We start from the raw sequence: 19,798 nt of genomic DNA on the forward strand, positions 1-19,798 counted from the left end.
ATTTTTCTTTATTCATTTTGGCCAAGATCTTGTGAAGGGAATTAGTTTGATATTTATGCTCAAAATAACCATTTTACTTGAGATTCTTTATTTCAAAAGTAGTAAGTTTTCATCAAAATTTTTAAAAATCTTTTTTTTTTAACTTGAATTCTTTCTAGCAGTATTCACAAGATTACCCTAATGCTGTTTATTATAATATTATCAAATAAAAGTAAGTAATAGAAGTACTATTTTTAGAGCTACTATTTATATTTTTTAGAATTATACACTACTCTTTCTGAGCATGGTCTTAGAGATCTAATCAACAGTTCTTAGATCTTTTTAGTTAACAGACCGGTAAAATTTTGAAAAAAAAAAAAAACAAAAAACAAGAAAATTGTTTTTATTTTATAAAGTAAAAGTAAAAATAACCTACAATTTTATATAACTAAACTAATGTTTGTATAATATCTTAGTATAATCATAATCACAATATAATTAATTTATATTTATGATCCAATGTAGAAATACTGAATCTCAGAACAAAAGACAGTCTTAAAATTGAATAAATTAAAAAATAAAATAGAATAAACTTAACTTTATGAAGAACTCATTAAATTTTCTCTCTTTATCTCATTTAACAGAAAATTTATGACAGCTTCTCTGTAGCTTGGCAATAATTCCAAGGACTGGTATTTGAAAACGATTTGATATAGTTCAATTGCCTTTCCTTATAGATAAATAAAACTAAAGGTCAGGGAAACTAAATGATGTAGCTATAGTTAAAGGGTGGATAATTAAAAGAAACAAATGAAAATCCGTATCTTTTTTATTCTCTCCAAGTCCATGGATTTTCATTATATTATGTTCTCTCCCTGTTTAGTTTCTCACTGATTTTCTATTTTGAATATTGGGTGATCAGGGAAAAGTGGGAAAGGATGCCAGGTCAATTAAATTCACAATCTGGGCATTTTACAAGCTATTTTGTATAAAACCTAAAAGATGGTCACAGCCCTTAATATCTTTGCAATCTGACTAAACAGCTTAATGGTAATTCAAACTGAAATTTTATAATTTCATGTGATACTGTTTTTCTATTCTATTAAACTGTATTCTATTAAATTGAATGAGTTTCTAATAAAATATATGTTAGTCTACACCTTTACTGATTTTGACCCCTCATCCCATACCCAGGGAATATTTGGCAATGTCTGGAGATATTTTTGATCAACTCACTTGGGGAAGATACTATTGGCATCTACATTGTGAAGCTTCATTGGTCTATGATATAAAATATCTAATCAATTCAATTAGTTATGTTTAAAACCTAAAGTACATATATATACAGTAGACTATTACTCAGCCATAAAATGAAATCTTAGCATTCATGACGACATGAATGGAACTAAGTGAAATAAGTCAGAGAAAGACAAATATGATATGATCTCACTTATATATATACTCTAAAGAACAAAATAAACAACAAAAAACAGAAACAGAATCATATTACAGAGAACAGTTTGACGGTTACCAGATTGGGGAGGAAGTGGAGCTAGGTGAAAAAGGTGAAGGGGTTTAGAAGTACAAATTGGTAGTTATAAAATAGTCATAGGGATGTAAAGTATAAGGAATATAGTCAATAATGTTGTAATACCTATGTATAGTGCCAGATGGGTACTAGATTAGAGGAGTCACTTCATAAATTACAGAAATGTTTAACTACTATGCTGTAATCATGTTAACTAATATAAAATAATATTGAATGTCAACTGGAATTAAAAAAAAACCCTAAAGTCAGTCAATTGCTTAATGTAAGGGTATAGATTCTTTGGAAATAAATGAAAGAGTTAATTAAACTGATTTTTTTTATATCATTGAACTCAGTTATTATTTTTATTAATTTTTATTTTATTATTTTTCTATACATTATTTAGTGGTATTCCATCTACCTAAATATGTGTTTTACAGATATGATAATTAAATTTAGAATTAAAGGAAGCTATAGGAATTGAAGATAAATATTACTCAGGTATTGAAATAAAAAATAAAGATGTGGTTCTGGGACATAAGGTAACGATTATGCTACCCTACACAAGAGAGATAGAAAAAGGCTTGCACACTGAGGCTGCATTCAAAAGAGGACTAAGAGAAAATAATGAATTGCAGAACTGATCCAGGAATGGAAGTGAAAAACAGGGCCAAGTTAAGAAGCAATATAAACCATTAGCTGATCTCAGAGATAGGCCAAGGCCAATCCAAATTTTTAAATTCATTTTCAATAAAGTAAACTGCATTTGTTTGTATATTTCTGAATACCACAAATCACATACCTCCATTATATGAATACTCAAATTAATTTCTTATGTTGAAGTTATATCCTACATAAATAAGAACACAACTTGTAATTATGGATTGCCTACAACTGTATATATTAGTCAGGCAAAGGTTTGAATTCTAGCTCTGCCACAAAGGATCTTAAAATCTCTTCTGTGTGATTATCATTCTTGGGTTTATTTTAAATCCATGTAACAGAACTTCTTTATTAAGAAACCAATTCTTTTTTTTCAAGAAGGTTTTGTGAGGTACTCTTTTATTCTTTACCAATGATGAAACTACATTTATTGAACCAGCTGCAGGGCTAATGAAATCTCCTGATACCATTGCTTTTTCACAGCTTCTCATTACTCTAGAAGTTAGGAATTACAAATGGAAGACATTTAAAATTCAAACTGTCACAATATTAGGAAAACAGTTCTACAGGGAACATTGGCACCTGAATAATAATGAAAACTTTTCCTTTCTGTAAAGGGTAACTATGTGGTCACAACAGAGGAATATTACCACTCTGGAACCTCAGACTCTGAAGTACAAAACACCAATATTTGAATGAATTTGAATGTAGTTAATTCACAACACTCATGGATTTCAGAGTTTTGAGCTTTATTTGTGTGAAACCAAGAAAACCCTTTTATCTTTGTGGTGCTGACCATTCACATATAGCCCTGGATTCTCTAGTGTACAGAAGAAACACAAAATTCTGGCTTCATTGATATGAGCATCAGCATAAAATTAATGCCTCAGACTATATGTATACTTATCTTGGCCATGTCCAGTGTTAAATTCCAAGTTAAACTGTCAATTTTAAAATGAATGTGATCAGTGCCCCTAAAGTTGCACTGAAGCACTAGTAAATAAGTAGCAAATGAAAATGTGAAAATCATTCAGTATTTATCGTGCAGTTAAATATACACATATGAGCTAAAAATGATGAATAAAATAGCAATTATTTCGTCATTTCTCTTTATAAAGCCCTAATGACAGTAGCAATGAAAAAATGAGGTATTTTGTTAAACATGTTTTAAAGATGAGGTAAATTTGTTTTTCACTTGTGTCTCTACTCATATACTAAAACTTTGGAGAATAAAATAAAAAAAAACTTTGGCAAATTATGGTAATACAAATCACAACAAAAGAAACAATTGTATATAATTAAAAAAAACACTAGATGACAATTGTAGACATCAAGGATCTAGTCTAGTTTCTCTCATTAACTGGGCAAATGAGGTATAAAAGCTTTCCTGGTTAACTACAATAGACAATATTTAAATGCAGCATTAGATCAAAGCTTTTAGTAACAGAAACATTTATTGAACGCTTATACCTGCTAGGTAGTGTTCTGAGTGTTTACACATATTTTTAAACCTCATAAAATATGTGAATTAATAAAGTATTATTATCATCATCCTATTTCAACAGTTGAGTAAACTGAGGTACAAAGAGGTTATATGAGTTGCCCAAGGTCAAATAATTGATGTAGAAGCTAAAATTTTAATCCAAGAGGCCTGACATGAAAGTGTAGATTCTTTATCACTGTAATACAAGTTGCCTTATCACAGTTGCTCTGGAACTATTTGTATTGTTTTAGGAATATCACTTAATCTTCACTGTTTCCTCATTTAAAAATAAGAGTAGTGGTTTGCATTAGATTCTCTCTAAAGTTACTTCCAACTCTACACTTCATTACCACTTTTTCACAAGTGCAAATTTCTAAAGCTTCTTATATTTTTAGTTTACAGTATTTTCTACAATCTCATGATTAAATTAAATATATCCTATACATACAGAAACTCAATTCTTTTCTGATAATATTTCCTTAGAATGGGGCAATTAATTGGGGCACCATGGCGTAGTGGAGTAGAAATAGAAAAACTTAGCATCTCATCAAAGTCTTCTTACTAACAGGTACAACCTTAGTTAAGTCATTTCATTTCTCTTGAATTCAAATTCTTCCTCTTTAAATTGAAAGGACTTGTCAATGTGTTCCATTATTTTGAGTAATATTATGTTGTTATTCTTGCTTTGAAAAATCTTATGTAATAAAAAGCAGAACTTATCTACTTTAATTTACTTAAAAGTTGACTATGCCTATCTTTTTTGCCATGTTACAGTATTAAATCATCAACAAGAACACCCAGGACAGATAAAAGTGGGAGTGGGCAAGAGGCATATTTATTTATTTTATTAGCAATTCAGCACAAAATAGTGTGAAAAAAGTCTGAACCTGCTTTAAATTTAGGGCCTAAACTGCTTTTGTTGTTCCTTTTCTCTACTACTACAGAACAAATACAAGTTGTTTGTATAATTCGATTCTTGCTTTCTCAACTTACCTGGCCCTTTGTCATTTTTATATGACTTTAGTAAGACCTGTGTTTTCTGTTTACTGCCTTGTGGTCAATCAGAAACTGAGGAAGGTATCTGAAATGTTAATTATTGCATGAGACCAAACCTATCTTAGAGAAAAAGATATCTGTCCATTATGGATGTCAATTCAAAGTTCTTCTGTCTTTCCTCTTTAGCAATGACCCTTATTCACCCAGTGTATTTAGTAATCTTGAAAAATTATTAATCTATAAGCAAATTTATTGAATTGACATATATGAAGGTATAGTAAAATAATGGGCATCAAATTAAGTCTAAAACTTCCTGAAAAATACTGGTCACTATCCATATCAAAATAAAAATAAATTAATAACTTTACATATTAATAGCATAATGTTGTGACTTACAAAAGCAATTATGGTTAGAACAGTTTAGGGTATAAAATGGACCAGCTTCATGAAACTCTTTATTTAGAGACTCGCTATTGATCCACATTTTAATTTTTTATTCCCACCTGGGTAACCAAAGGCATTTTTATTTTAGGAAGCTTATTGAGGGATATTTCATTTTTACTCATCATATTTCATACATAAATATCAAAGTATATAAAAAATACATGTGTAAGACATTAAGCTATTAACACTATAATTATTTACTCCTAATTTTATTTCTTTGGCTTTCTACTTTTTATCATTTTTAAAGTAGCACTTTCTTATTTATTTATGAATATATGCAAGAAAAAGTACCAACATGATTAAGGGACACTAACAAATGCCTCAAAATACTCAAAATATTTTTCTGCCTATAGTCAATACCAGCTAATTTCAAGCAAACTTGTATACAATCTTATGAGAATTCCACAGCTCCTTCAAAAAAATAAATAAATAAATTGCATATAAAATCTGTACTGCTACATTTTAATAAGAGGTAGGTTATCATGAGTTTAATGAAGCTTAATATTCAGGGCCTCTCATTTGCATGGCCCAGTACATTCTTTTTTTCTAAACAGGGGACTCCAAATTAAGACTGAGGTGATACAATATTTACATCCATTCCCCCAGAACAGGTATAAATGTTTTCTGAATGAATATATGAATCTAGTCAATTTTTAACCTATTCTTTATTTCAGAAAAACTTAAAATAAAAATACACCTTCATATAAAGTGTATAACTTAAAACACCTTTGTACAAGGTGTACATGATAATTTAATGTACATATATATATACTGGAGTGATTACTACAGTCAACATAATTAGCATATCATCTCACAGTTATCTTTTTTTTTATGGTGAAAACACCTGAAATCTACTCTTAGCATATTTCCAGTATTCTGTATAGTAGTATCATTAACTTTAGTCATCATGCTGCATATTAAATCTCTGGACTTATTCATCCTACATATCTGCAATGTTTTACTCCTTTGACCAATCTCCATTTCCCCCACCGCCTGCCTCTGGCTCCATCATCTACTCTGCTTCTATGTATTCAACTTTTTTTAGATTCCACATATAAGTGAGGTCCTGTACTGTTTTTCTTTATGTTTCTGGCTTACTTCACCTAGCACAATATATTCCACATTTATTCATGTTACTGTAAATGGCAGGATCTCCTTTAAGACTGAATAATATTCTATTGTATATACATACCATGATTGCTTTATCCCTTTATCCAAAGACAGACTTTTAGGCTGTGGCCATAACTTGGCTATTGGCTATTGTGAATAAAGCTGCAATGAATACGGGAATGAAGGTATCTCTTTGAAGTACTGATTTAATTTCCTTTGAGTATATGCTATCATATGATAGTAAGAGCAATCAGACATGATAAAAAAAAAAAAGGAAAAGGCATCCAAATCAGAAAGGAAGTAAAATTACCTTTGTTTATAGATGACAAGAGCCTATATGCAGAAAACCCTAATGACTACAAAATAACTGTTCAAACTGATGAATAGATTCAGTAAAGTTGTAGGATACAAAATCAACATACAAAAATCAGCTGTATTTCTTTACACTATTAATGATCTATCTCAAAAATAAAGTCAAGAAAAGAATCTCATTTATGATAGCATCAAAAAGAATAAAATACTTAACAATAAATTTAACTAAGAAAGTAAAAGATCTGTACGCTAAAAACTATAAAATCACTGATAAAAGAAATCGAAGAAGACACAAATAAATGAAAAGATATGCCATGTTCATGGTTAGAAGAATATTGCTAAAATGTTCCTATTACCCAAACAATATACAGATTCAACATAATCCCTATCAAAATTCCTCCATATAGAACATACGATTCTAAAATTCATGTGGAACAACAAAAGACCCCAAATAGCAAAAGCAATCTTCAGAAACAACAAGGTTCAAAACATCACACTTCTTGATTTCAAATTATATTACAAAGCTATATTTATGAAAACAGTCCGGCACTGGCATAAAAACAGAGGCCAAGAAAACAGAAGAGAGCCCAGAAATAAACATAAGCATATATAGTCAACAGACCTATTTTTCACAAAGTTATGAAGAATATGCAATGTGGAAAGGATAGTCTCCTCAATAAGTGGTGCTAGGAAAACTGAATATTCACATGTAAAAGAACGAAAACTGGATCCTTAACTTACACCATACACAAAAAATCAACTTGAAATGAATTAAAGATTTAAGCATGAGACTTGAAATCATAAAACTCCTAAAAAACACAGGGAAAAAGCTCCTTGACATAATTCTTGGCAATGATTTTTTGGATTTGACACCAAAAGCAAAGGAAACAAAATAAAAAATAACCAAGTGGGACTACATCAAACTAAAAAGCTTCTTATCTTATTTAGACTAGCATTCAATAGATACTCTAGTGAACATTAAAATGTGTAGGTTCAAAATCAAAAGAAAATTTTGGAAGTACATGTTCAGTACAAAAGCCTTAGAAAGAGCTTTGGTGAAGATTTTAGTTTTTCTTTAAACTCCAGTGTCATTATTTTTCTGCTAATTTGAGTTCCAACAGTTTGTTTATGTACTGCAGACTATATTACCATTGAGTAAAAATTAATCCAGTGTATTTCCACAGTAAACCCGGAGAGTCATATATTTAATTCTCTTTCCAGTCAAAGTAAAGAGAAAAATATCTACAAAGGACAGAGCTTAGGTCAATTGTATTTTTACTGTGTTAACTGCCCCAAATAATCACACCTAAGCCAAATTTATTATATGAAAGTAATTAATTTTCAAATACTTTTAGACACCACATAACAAAGACACAGGCATTTAATTTATTCACTCTAATGAGTTCAACAATTTGACATGGGTCTGAAAGACTGACTAAACGATAAAGAAACACAATAAAAGAGAAATGGAAGCAAAAAACAAAGTTTGAAAAAGACTACCAAATTTTCATCTCTATCCTCAAACTTTCTCCCTATGAGACAGATGGACATTTCTAATAGCCTTCTGGACACATTCATGTAGGTATTCCACAAAGATGTGAAACCTATGTTGTCCTGAAAATATTTTAGTGATAGTTTGTTATCAAGGCTATTCCTTCATATTCCCTCCAACCAATAATCACTATTTTATTTACTGGTGTTAAAATGTACCCTAGAATCTAGCACATTTCGCTGCTGTGAACAACTCCTTTTTCATCTCTCATACTTCCAGTTTAATCACAAAGTCAACAGATTTTTACTTCAGAAATGTTCAATCCCAACCCCAATTTTTATCTATCTTGTCTTAACAATCCTGTTATCTATAATTGCTTTATAAGTGGCTAAACTCCTGAGCTTAATATTACAGTTCATTCCTCAAATGAATACCAAAATACTATTTATTAAAACCAAATATGTAATGTCTCTTCCTTACCTAAGAATTTCTTTGGTCGTGCTACCAAACACAGTTATTCTCCAATGAATCACCAACATGGGCATCACCTAGAACTCTGCTAGAAAATTCAAATTCTTCAGCTCCACCCAAGATCTAATTAATCAGAAACTCTAGAGGGTGGAGTCCAGAAATCTGTGTTTTAACAAGCCCTTCAGGTGATAAGTTTTGAGAACTAATGGCTTAAATTGGTTCTGAGCCATGATTTAATTTTTTAATACAGGGTTCATTAAAGCAGGGGTTCCCAACCCCTAGCCCGGGAACCAGTACTTGTTGGTCTGTGGCCTGTTAGGAACCGGGCTGCACAGCAGGAGGTGAGCGGTCTCTGATGCCTAAAAGGTTGAGGACAGCTGCAAAGGATTTAACAAACATTATCATTTAACTCCCTTTTTAATTATTTAAAACTGTAATACAAATAGCATACATCATATTGTGCTGTATTATGTGGTTTGGGGAAGACATCAAAACAAAGACCTCACAGCAAAAAACAGCGCAATATATTACAAGGTTTATGGCTCTTTTCACGTTTCATGCTTATTTTAACTCATCGAGTATATGCTCAAGTAAAATTTTGCAAACATATTAGGTACAGGTGTTTCTTGTTTTATTGAGCTTGGCCTTATTGTGTTTCACAGATGTTATAATCCCCTTTTTTTAAAAAAAAAAAAAAATTGGAGGCAAGACCCTTCACTAGCAAAATGGTTATGACTTGCTTTATTGCAATACTCTGGAACCAAACCTGCAATTATCTCTGAGGTATTTGCCTGTACCTGTATGCAGCATTCAATTAGTTGCAGGCAAGGCTCAGGTGCATGTGCTTGTCCCTTAGGCTCAAATCCAATATATGCTTATTAAGCTTTGTATACTTCTCTAATTATATTTGTGATGAAGTTACTTTAAGTTTGGGATAGTTATACTTTTTCCAGTATAGGTAATGAAACAATTACCTATAAAACTAGAAATGGATCCCTAGTTAAAATGAGAAATGTTAAAGAAATAAATGTTAACATGTATGTATTAAGACTGATTTGGTTCAAGATGTCTCAAGTTGTACTAGTTTTTTTTCAGCTAATATTGACTATATTTGTAACTATTTCAAAATAAAATAAATATACTGGAAGCTCTCATGAAAGCTAAAATACAATGCTAAATTTCAGTGAAAATTATGTCAGTAAAATTTACATTGCAGTAATAAAAACTGATAACTTTTCATTAGATTTCATACAATGAGGTTTTGCAATTAATGATATGGTTCTCTGACAAGTTTCATAATTTGAAAAAAAAAACAGTGTGCCTGAAGTAATCATAAGTCTTGGTAATTAAAATATGCTCAGAACAAAGTTACCATATCACCTATGAGTAAAAGCAAACACAACTGGAAAAAAAACATATTAAATCCCACATTCTAACATTGTGACAATTATTAATAAACTGTTATCGAAAACTGAAATAAAACATCGGTGCACGTCTGAAAATGTTGAGAATACAAAATTATTCTTCACATAAGCTTGATTAATTCAAATGTTGAGATTATGAGAAATCGTTCAAATTTAACTGGGTGAGAATATGAATGTGGCAGATCTCTCCATTTACTTATTTGTAGAAGTTTGCCAAATAGGTAAATTCAAGAATGGTAAAACAACAATGGAAAAGAAAATTTTGTTGTCTAAATCATTTTTTAACATATTATCAACTGAACTGTTAGAAGTGTTGAGACAACTATATTAAGGGAAGTAGATAAAATTTTAAAAGCTCAGAACTGGTAGCTCCTGTAAAAGCTGTGACCAGTTTTCGTTAAGTACTAATTATTCACTAATAAGGACTGAATATTAAGATATTTCAAAATCGTTTTAGATAATCACATATAGACTATTGTTTAAATTGAAGTTTTCTTGAACTAATTGTAATGTTATGAATAGAAAATTTCAAAATGCAGTTTTTATACCAAACTTAGGTGGGTGTCCTGAAGCAAGATATAAATATTTCAAAAGAAACAAGAAATTATTTATTAAATTAAAAAATCCCCTTCGATAGATATCTTTCAAATAAGGGGCAAACTAATTTGATTATCTAGATCTTTACTAAGCTGAAGAAACTCAATTTAAAAATAGTCACAAGGTTACCAAACTTATAAAGCTGATAACAGCATCATCTCTAATTAGAACTAGCTTTCACTTTATTTTCCACAAGGAGTACTTCTTTCCTTGACTAAAACTGAATGCTATGTATTATTGGAATATACATGATTTTATGCTTTTATACTTGCTTTTATCTGTGCCAGAAATGCCCTTATCCTACTTCTTCTGGCAAATTTTATTTTACTTTTAATACTCAGAAAAAATGTTCCTTTCCCTTGTGAGACTCAAGACAGAATTAATCACTTTCTCTTTTATATGCTATTAGGTACTTATCACCACCTATTGTAGTTATCTACTAAAATATATTGTCTCCCTAAATGCCAGCAAATCCTTTGATGAAGGATTCAAGTTATATTCATTCTTGGATATTTTTTTCTCCTGTTATGCCCTAAAGTTTAAATATATGTACAAATAGATAGTAAAAATTCCAGGCAAGTAAAAGAAGAGAAAGAAGGAAATAAAGTGAGAATATTAACCGGTTAAGTTTAGTACCTAAAATTAATCATTGAACAAGAATAGAATGGTACTGTCCTCTAGCTAATGCACTCAAAGTGTGCGCTGCAAACTATTTACCAGTCTCTGATGAAATAAATATAAAAATTAGAATTAAGCATTTAGAAACTTTCAGAGGAATTTGACAGTGATTGTTCTGTTGACTCTTTTTGGATCTTTTAAATTTCATTTTTCTAATAATTCATTTTAACTATATTTATTAACGTATCAATCACTGATAGATTGGATCCTGAAAAAAAATAAGATAGATTTAGAAGCATTAGAGTATGGAAGATAGAAAGATAAAACCTTGACTATTTTTCAATGAGAATTTGGTTTAGAAAGAATATGATCTATACAGTTTTGCAATATGTATCAATATAAATATCCATATTTTTCAAGGTTCACAGCATCATTCTTGATACCTTAAAATGGATCTAATAATAGAATTGTAAGTGTACCTACACTAATGCATAACTAATATTTCCTTCTAAAATTATTTATGCGGAGACTAGATTTCAAGTTAAAATTAGGGCTTGTTTTTCTTACTGCCTATCAGACACAATGGCATACCTGGCTAGTTGGTAAGGTTTTTCAGCTTTCTACAGCTCTGCCTGACCTGCATAATCTCAAAACCTGGGCAACATATGAAAGAAAAATAATTATAATTTTTTCATCAGAAACTCTTCTTTCAATATTTTTATTCCTTATGGGAGGTAAACACACAATGTAAACATATGTGTGTGTGTATATATATATGTGTGTGTATGTATGTGTGTGTGTGTGTGTGTATATATATATATATATATATATATATATATATATGCCTTACTGATAAAATGTATAGCTTAAACTTACTGGATTTCGTTAACCAATGTCACTATATAAATGAATGAATGAATGAATGAATGTTTTTATTCCTATCAAGAAAAATTAATTTATTTTCTCAATCCTCAACAGTATGTGTCGGCAAGCTTTTTCTGTAAGGAAGCAGATAATGTGTATTTTAAGGTTTGTGATTAGGGGTGCTGTCACAGCTACTCAACTCTGATGTTGTAGTAAGAAAGCAGCCACAGACAATATACAAACAAATGGGCATGGCTGTGTTCCAGTAACATTTTACTTACAAAAATGGGCAGCAGGTTTTCAGATTTGGCCCAAGACTGTAACTTGCTGATCCCTGTTCTGTACCATAGATATACACCAAACTGCAATTATTAAGAACCTATCACATAGTAGATGCTCAAAAATTGTCATTCTTTTTCACATTTATCATCAGCTTTAAAAGTTTTAAAGACTGAGAGATTCATCAACAATCAGGTTTGCAGAAGATAGGACACTATTTTTCAAGATCATCAAAGTATATTAAAAACATTTTTTCTGCCTTGTCTTTTATGGTATATATCTAGGGAAGCTATAAGCCTTTCATACTATTATTACATAGCAATACTCCCAGTGGCTTGCTATAGAAAAAAAAATAAGAGAGATTTATTTACGGGAACTGCCAAAAAACACTGCAAAAAATAGTATATGTGCAATAATCCCCACAGAGCAGCCCTTTAAAAATGAACCACAAAACTTGGCCCAAATAGTCATAATATCACAAATAAAACTACAATTCAAAATAGATGCTTTTTGTTCAACTCACATCTACTGAGCAACTTTTATTTGCATTTTTAACAAACCTGGCATGTAGATTTATTTCGTTTTGAGGGTTCAAGGTTGGCCTTCCCCGGCACGTGATCACTCCTGTCCTTCAAGGGGTGAGACACAAAGCTCATTAAGAGGTCACTCTAAAACTGAAGTCAATCCTAACCTTCCCTTTTTTACCTAAATTCTAGACTCCCTAGTGGAATATATAGTTCTATGAAAAATTCTCATCATCATTCTAGAATTCTTTTCCCCAGAACGCAAGAGCAATTGCTAAATGTTTAATATGTTTCCAAGGGAGTCTTACTGTTAGATTCCTAATGTCTTAACATAAACAATCTTATCCATAAATCCCTCTGAAAACATTCCGGATTCTAAAACTACCTTTATGCAGATGACTCTATTACTATTTCACAATCCTCTATAAAGTATCAAGGGGCTTGTTTTTATCTAGTAATGATTCTCAAAATATTATCATTGGAATATGAGTAGCCTTTGAAGAGTGGAATCAGGAAAAAGAAGAGTCTAAAAAGAATATAAGTGAGTTCTTTGATGAGGATCCACATCAAAACAATAATGAGAAGGTGGTATATAACATTGTTCTGGGAAGATGACTTACGTGAGAGAGGAAAATATCCTTGGAAAATGACTTAGGAGACATATTTGGATGTCAACTGAGACCTAAAATTTGAGATGTAAAAAACTGTCATCAAGGGGGCTAAATATTATTTCTTTTCTTTCTTTTTTCCTTCGCAGTCAATGATTCTTCTGATTTCCCAGACTTTAAATTCTAAAGTTACTCCTGATCACTTTCCATTTTGCTTGAAAATTCAATCACAAATTCGTCACAACTATCATTTTTAATTCTTTTATGCTACTGCCACTCACTATCCTCCCATATAGAAAAGAAGCTGATGCTGTCTTCCAATTTTTCCTGTCAAGATTCTTCAACTCTTCTATATATTTCTGCTACAAGTCTTCCTCAAATACTAATTTTACTTCCAAATGTATGTGTATAAAATGTAGCTTGCTCGATATACAGTTTAACAACTGTCTCCTAATAGCAAAAAATATTTTAAACAGTTAAAGAATGAGGCAAATGCTATAGAGTAGTAAAAACTAAATTTAAATAAATAAACAATAAAGATTCCTATAGAGAAATTTAACATAAATGAAAAATAACTGAAGAAAGAAGCAAATGCTATAAGGCAAAACTTAAATTGATACAGCTATTACTACTGAATCTCAGGATATAATATAAAAGTACTCAGAAAACTATACTCACATAAGTTAAAGGAAAAATCAGGATTAGGCATGAATGTTGGGGAAATATCAGCAGTGGTAAATCAAGTGACTTAGAAGTTGTCTAGATAGTGTTCTATGGAGTGAATTTCTGACTGGCTTACCTAGGCAACAAAGCAAGTTGCCAGTGTTACTACTTATGACACATCAGTCATTCTACCACTGGAGGGAGTCTGGTCACATATCCTTTGATGTGAATTTTACTCTAATAACTTCCTGTTCTTCACTAGGAATGAATTAGAACCCCTACCAAGAATATAAATTGGTTTAACATAATCTGATGGTTTTCAAGCTTTTTTTTTGTTTTAAGTTTTTATTTTATTTTTGTTTTGTTTCATACTAACTAATAAAAATATACTGTATCTCTATAGTCTTATCTGGGTCAAATAAATGAATTCAGAGGTCACATATGCTAGTACAGATCTATCCTGAGAAAAAAAAATCATGAAAAAAAAAACTGTTAAATCAAGAACAGAGAAGTGCTCTGATGCAAATACCTACCCAAAGCAGGTATCAAAGTCACAAGGCACATGAAACAGCAAACAGTAGGTTTGAAGTAGATGCTGAAAAGAGCTTGTAGAATTAAGGCTGACAATGATGTTACTGATGGGTTAGAAAAATATAAGCAAAGTATACAGTACTATAACTGTGATTGTAAAATTTATTGTCCTTTTAAAATTCAGAATTTACAGTTTCCATTGACTATACACGAAGTTGAAGTGACATAAGGATTTGCTAAATAAAACACAACTGAAATGAAAAAGCAAATATTGGCAAAGAAAATACAAATAAAAAGCTGTTCAACTCAAGAATATATGTGGAGGATAATATTCCATTACGATAATAATCATTAGTCTCTATTTTGCATCAATTGTGAGAAATGCTTTATGAGTAATACTTGGTTTAATTATTTTAACAATCTACAGGATCAACATTATTATACCCATTTTACATAAGAAAGCTTGAGGCTAAACAAAAGTTAAAGAATTTGCCTAAGGTAACAAGTGTCAATATTCTGTCAGAGGTCTTTCTGATTCTAAAATGGTATTACCAGTAAGCTATATACATGTCAGTGAGACTTAGTAATGACTACCTTACATTCCTGTACTATGAAAGGTAACAGTTATGGGTACTCTTCCTAAATGTCTGCTTCAGAAAATGTCATTAAGGATTAGCTAATACAGCACTGTGCTACTAGCATTTCCATGTTACTCTAGGTTTCCAAAGTTAAAATTCTTTTAATTCACATGTCAATGAGCAATAAGAAGTCCCAACTGATTTATAATTTAAATGGATCAGATAATGTCTACATTTTAAAAAATTATCTTTTTAACTATGTAAAAAGGAGAAAAGTGTATTATTTATCTTCCATAAAACTATTGTTAGAGACAAAGAGAAGGTAATCTGTCAGCTTCTGTCCGTGAAATTTCTTTAAAACATGTTCTCTTGCTGACTAGCTTCACAAACTCTAGGAATTATAATCTAAGCAGTCATAAAATGATCATGGAAATGATACTCATCAAGCTAGGAAGTCTTGGGGATGGATTAAGTACTAAACGACAAATTAATTTTTTTTTCCTGTTCCTATTATAACAAGAGTACAGGGAGCTTGGATGAATGTAAAACAACATCTAGATCTTTCTTTTTCAGCAAGAAAAAAAAATTTCTACATACATATGCATGATAAAATAGATGAAAAGTAGAAGTAATGTAGAATTCTGTATATGAGGTCTAGGGCTGTTTTGTCTTATCACAAGTAAATTAGGGTCTGAAGTATCTGTGTGAAGAAACAAACTGGAAATGGTGTCTCATATTACTGATGCTTTTATATGAGAAACTGATGTACTTTTTCCTTCATTTAAAAGCTACAATTAAAGTATATTATATATGCAACCTGAGGATACTTCAGCACAGCAGAGATGGAGGAACAGAAAACACTCTTCTACTTGCAATTATACAAATTGATTATACAAACTACTAAATCTACAACACATCTACGACTACAAGTAACATCAAGGCAGGGACCATGTACTAACAAGTAAAGCACACATGCCTAAGATAAAAGCACACATGAAATAATGTGTGTGTTTAAGAACCCTCTTGCTTAATTAAAAAATCCAATTATATGACCACTTGGACTCTATTCCATATTCTTCACAGACTATTAAATCCTTTGAGAAACGAGAAAAAGAAACATTGTGAATTCTTGCTAATAATGTAAACATTAATTTAGAAGAAAACAGGCAAATGACAGACAGAAAATGACACAAAGGAGGACAGCCAAAAAAACCCTAAGATATAATTATTTTTACCAACAACTATAGCTCCTAGTTGATGCAATATGCAAAAAATTATAAAGTTAAAAACATCTGCAAGTGGATAGGGTAAAAGAAAATGTATATTTAACAATATATTATATTTTCTCCTTTTCTATTTTATTCTACTTCCAAGGAATTCATGTTCCTCTCATTTTTTCACCATTGTCAGGTTAATAGTAGAGTAAGATAAAGTGAGAAAAGTAACAAGTAAACAAGACAAATATATTTCTATTATCCTAAAATGATGAAAATACAGCATTTATTATGTGCTTAAGCACATAATAGATCCTCTGCTACATCCTAGTCTTTCCATGTTATACATTTATAGAAGTAAAATAATGAGACCTGAGAAGAAGTGAAAGGAAGGAAGTGAAGGGAGCAAACAGCATCTATCTAGCTGAAAATTTAATGGAACATTTTTAAATTGATCTGTAAGAACAACTGTATTATCTCCTCTTAATTATATGAAGTCAACTTAACATTTTTAGAATTGACATGTAAAGTCACAAAATAAAAAATGAAGCATTTACCAACATCTCTATATGAGCTATTTCCAAATTTTACACATCTTTTAATAGAAGAGTTATCTCTTTGTATGTGCTGGTATAAGCTTTTTATAAAATGAAACCCTATTCAATTAATCAATATTTAATCAATTAGAAGTCTGTAAATAATTAGTAATTTTCAGTTGTTTAGTACCAGCACCCTCCCCCAAAATCAAATGTTACATAATTTGCTCATTTTTCAGGATTCATAATGGGAACTGAAACTAAAAAATATTACCAAAATAAATATCCACCACTCTCGAAGAGATCACAAAAAATGCACCATTAATTTTAGCACTCTACACTATTAACTCTGTAAAGTTGATAAAAAGTAAAAACATTATTTTCCCTAATATCTTTAAAATGTGGTAAAGGTAATTTTAAATATTGAGATTACTGGGTTCTGAGGAACAATCATAAGGCCTATTTCCAATAACTATAGTAATGAGCTTTTGATATATCATTGAAGTAAATAAAAAAATGAAATGTACATATTATTAGATTCTTGGTTTTCTGTCAAACCAACTGGGGAAAATCAAAATATTTACAATGGTAATATTACAAAAAGTCATTTCACGAAAGTATAAACTAAAACCCATATGACTTCCTATGTGGTATATTAAAAATAATCTTTACAGTCTAATAATGCAAGCTTATATACAGAATACCAAAATAATGATTTTTAGATGCCATAAATATATGCAACTATTACTATGGTGACCAAAATAGACTAAGGATTAAGAGAATATAAGCAGCTTTTGCAAGAGTATTTATTTATCCATACTACACCTGTTTCAGAAATTATTTAAAGCTACCCTGGCTTTAAAGAGCAATTATTCAGTGTTCTAAGTTTATTAATAAACAGAAATTCAGTGTTCAGTTGACCTAAACTGTACTGTACAGCAATATCTAACCAAGTTATTTCCACACAAATGACTTTGGAAACAAGACCTCTGCTCTCTGTTTGGATTACATATTAAGATAAATTTTACATTACTGTGATCCTAATAGTATCTCTACATAACATTGGCTAAAAACATTTTAAAATCATTGTCTCTATATATAGTTAAACATTAATTTCATTTACAGCCAAAACTGTTTAGGGTCATCTTGATAACACAAATTGTTTTTCCATTGTCAGATGTACAATTTCACAATTATTTGGCCAATCAATTACTAATCTGATGACTTCCTTATAAATGAAGTTTTATTCCACATTACTGAGATAGCACTGACTCTCGAACTACAACTAACAGAGAAACACTAGAACTACCCATATTGCACATAGCACTAGCTTATCTCTTTAAAGCTCAGACCTGAGTTCAATTTCCTTCTTTAGGAGACTGCCAACTTTAACAATAGAATAAGCCATATAATATCAACGCACAATGGCGAATATTAGCTACATATTCTGAATCATAGCAGATATATTAGGCCACTTCCTTTACAGATTTTTGAGTTTTTCTGAATCACAGCCCCAAACCACGAAGCTTGTGGCTGTCCTTGGTGCTGAAACGCACTCTTTCTGCCCCTTCACTAAAAAAACAAACAAACAAATAAAACAAAACAACAACAACAAAAAACCTGTCTTCTCAATCCTATTTTGGGAGGATAAAAAGAATTCTAAATTGTGTGTGAGTGGCGGGGGCAAGGGGGCTGCGTAGTTCTGAAGATGGGAGATTTTAAAATGGAACTGATAAGTTTCTGGGCAAAGAATGCTAACTAGTGTGTGTGTCTGTGTGTGTCTGTGTGTGTGTGTGGGAGGGGGAGGAATGGGAGGGTGCTAGAAACATCCAGAGGGCATTTCCCCTTCGATGCCGGGAAACCCAGGAAATAGGGACTGCGGCAAATATCAGAGACGCCTCGTTCAGGGCAGGAGCCGCGGACAGAAACGGCGCCCTCGCCGGGGCAGCTCCACCTCCGGAGCCAGACGGGCGAGGACGGCCAGGGGCGGCAGAACCCGGGACGACGGCGACTTTTCGGGGCAACGCGCTAGCCCCGGGGTCCCATTGTTTATAGGGTCCGAGGAGAGGGCGGGTGGGCTGAGGGGAACCCTCACTTGCATTTATTTGCACAGAAAGGACAACAAAAGACTTGCCGCGGGTGCGGGCAGGGTCCGCGGAGCCGGAGCTGCCCCGGCGCCTGGCCCCGGGCTCGGCCCCTGTCCTTCTGGTCCCGGCCGCTCTTACCGTCCCTGTCGCACAGCTGAATGGCTTCCAGGCTGAGGTTTTTGATCACCTCCTCACAGGGGCTGGTGGGGCTGTTGAGGGCATGATCCAGGCGCGGAACCTCCATTTTTCTAACTCCCTCTCAAGCCCGCCTGCTTCGTATCCAGGCTTTCTCGGTGTACTGGGTGGGAGAGAAGGGAGGGAAAAGGATGGGGAGTGGTGGAGGGAAGGGAGGAGGCCTGAGACACTGAGGGGCCGAGGCTGTGTCTGCGGGCTAGAGAGCCAGGGCCGAGATGACGGCTGTGGCAGAAGCGCCGGGGAGTGTGCGGCTCTGAGAAACCGAGAGAGCCCCGGCGCGAGGGCGGGGGGCGCGCGCTCCCGGCGGGGAGGGGACGCGGCGCGCGGGGAACGTGAGGGAAAAGGCGCGGCGCGCGCACGCGCGCGCGCGAGGACGCGCCCACCTGCTGGCGCGCCGCACTCCCCCTCCTCTGCCCTTCCGCGCGCACGCGCCTCCGGTTGCCCTCGCGCCACGGCCCGCGCAACCCCGCGCGTGAGGCGTTGGACGGCAGAGCGCGCGGGAACGGAGGGCGGCGGAGGGTGCTGCGCGCTCGCCTGGCTCTCGGTTCTGGTGAGGGCGATTTGGCGTTCTTTCCCTCCTCACAGTGTCAGTCGGAGCTCAG

At 32.8% G+C, this 19,798-nt stretch overlaps 1 protein-coding gene across 1 annotated transcript in view; it reads right to left on the bottom strand.

The window, feature by feature from the left end:
- The window catches only part of PHYHIPL (phytanoyl-CoA 2-hydroxylase interacting protein like), a 41,079-nt gene extending 21,572 nt beyond the window's left edge, over positions 1 to 19,507 (bottom strand). The window contains exon 1 of the mRNA XM_016127627.2: positions 19,140 to 19,507. Coding sequence (XP_015983113.1) covers positions 19,140 to 19,245 — 106 coding nt within the window. The 5' untranslated portion in view covers positions 19,246 to 19,507. The remainder of the gene's footprint in view (positions 1 to 19,139) is intronic.
- Between the last annotated feature and the right edge of the window lie 291 nt (positions 19,508 to 19,798).

Source organism: Rousettus aegyptiacus, unplaced genomic scaffold (genome assembly GCF_014176215.1).
Source record: "Rousettus aegyptiacus isolate mRouAeg1 unplaced genomic scaffold, mRouAeg1.p scaffold_m13_p_6, whole genome shotgun sequence".
In the NCBI taxonomy this organism is placed as follows: domain Eukaryota; kingdom Metazoa; phylum Chordata; class Mammalia; order Chiroptera; family Pteropodidae; genus Rousettus; species Rousettus aegyptiacus.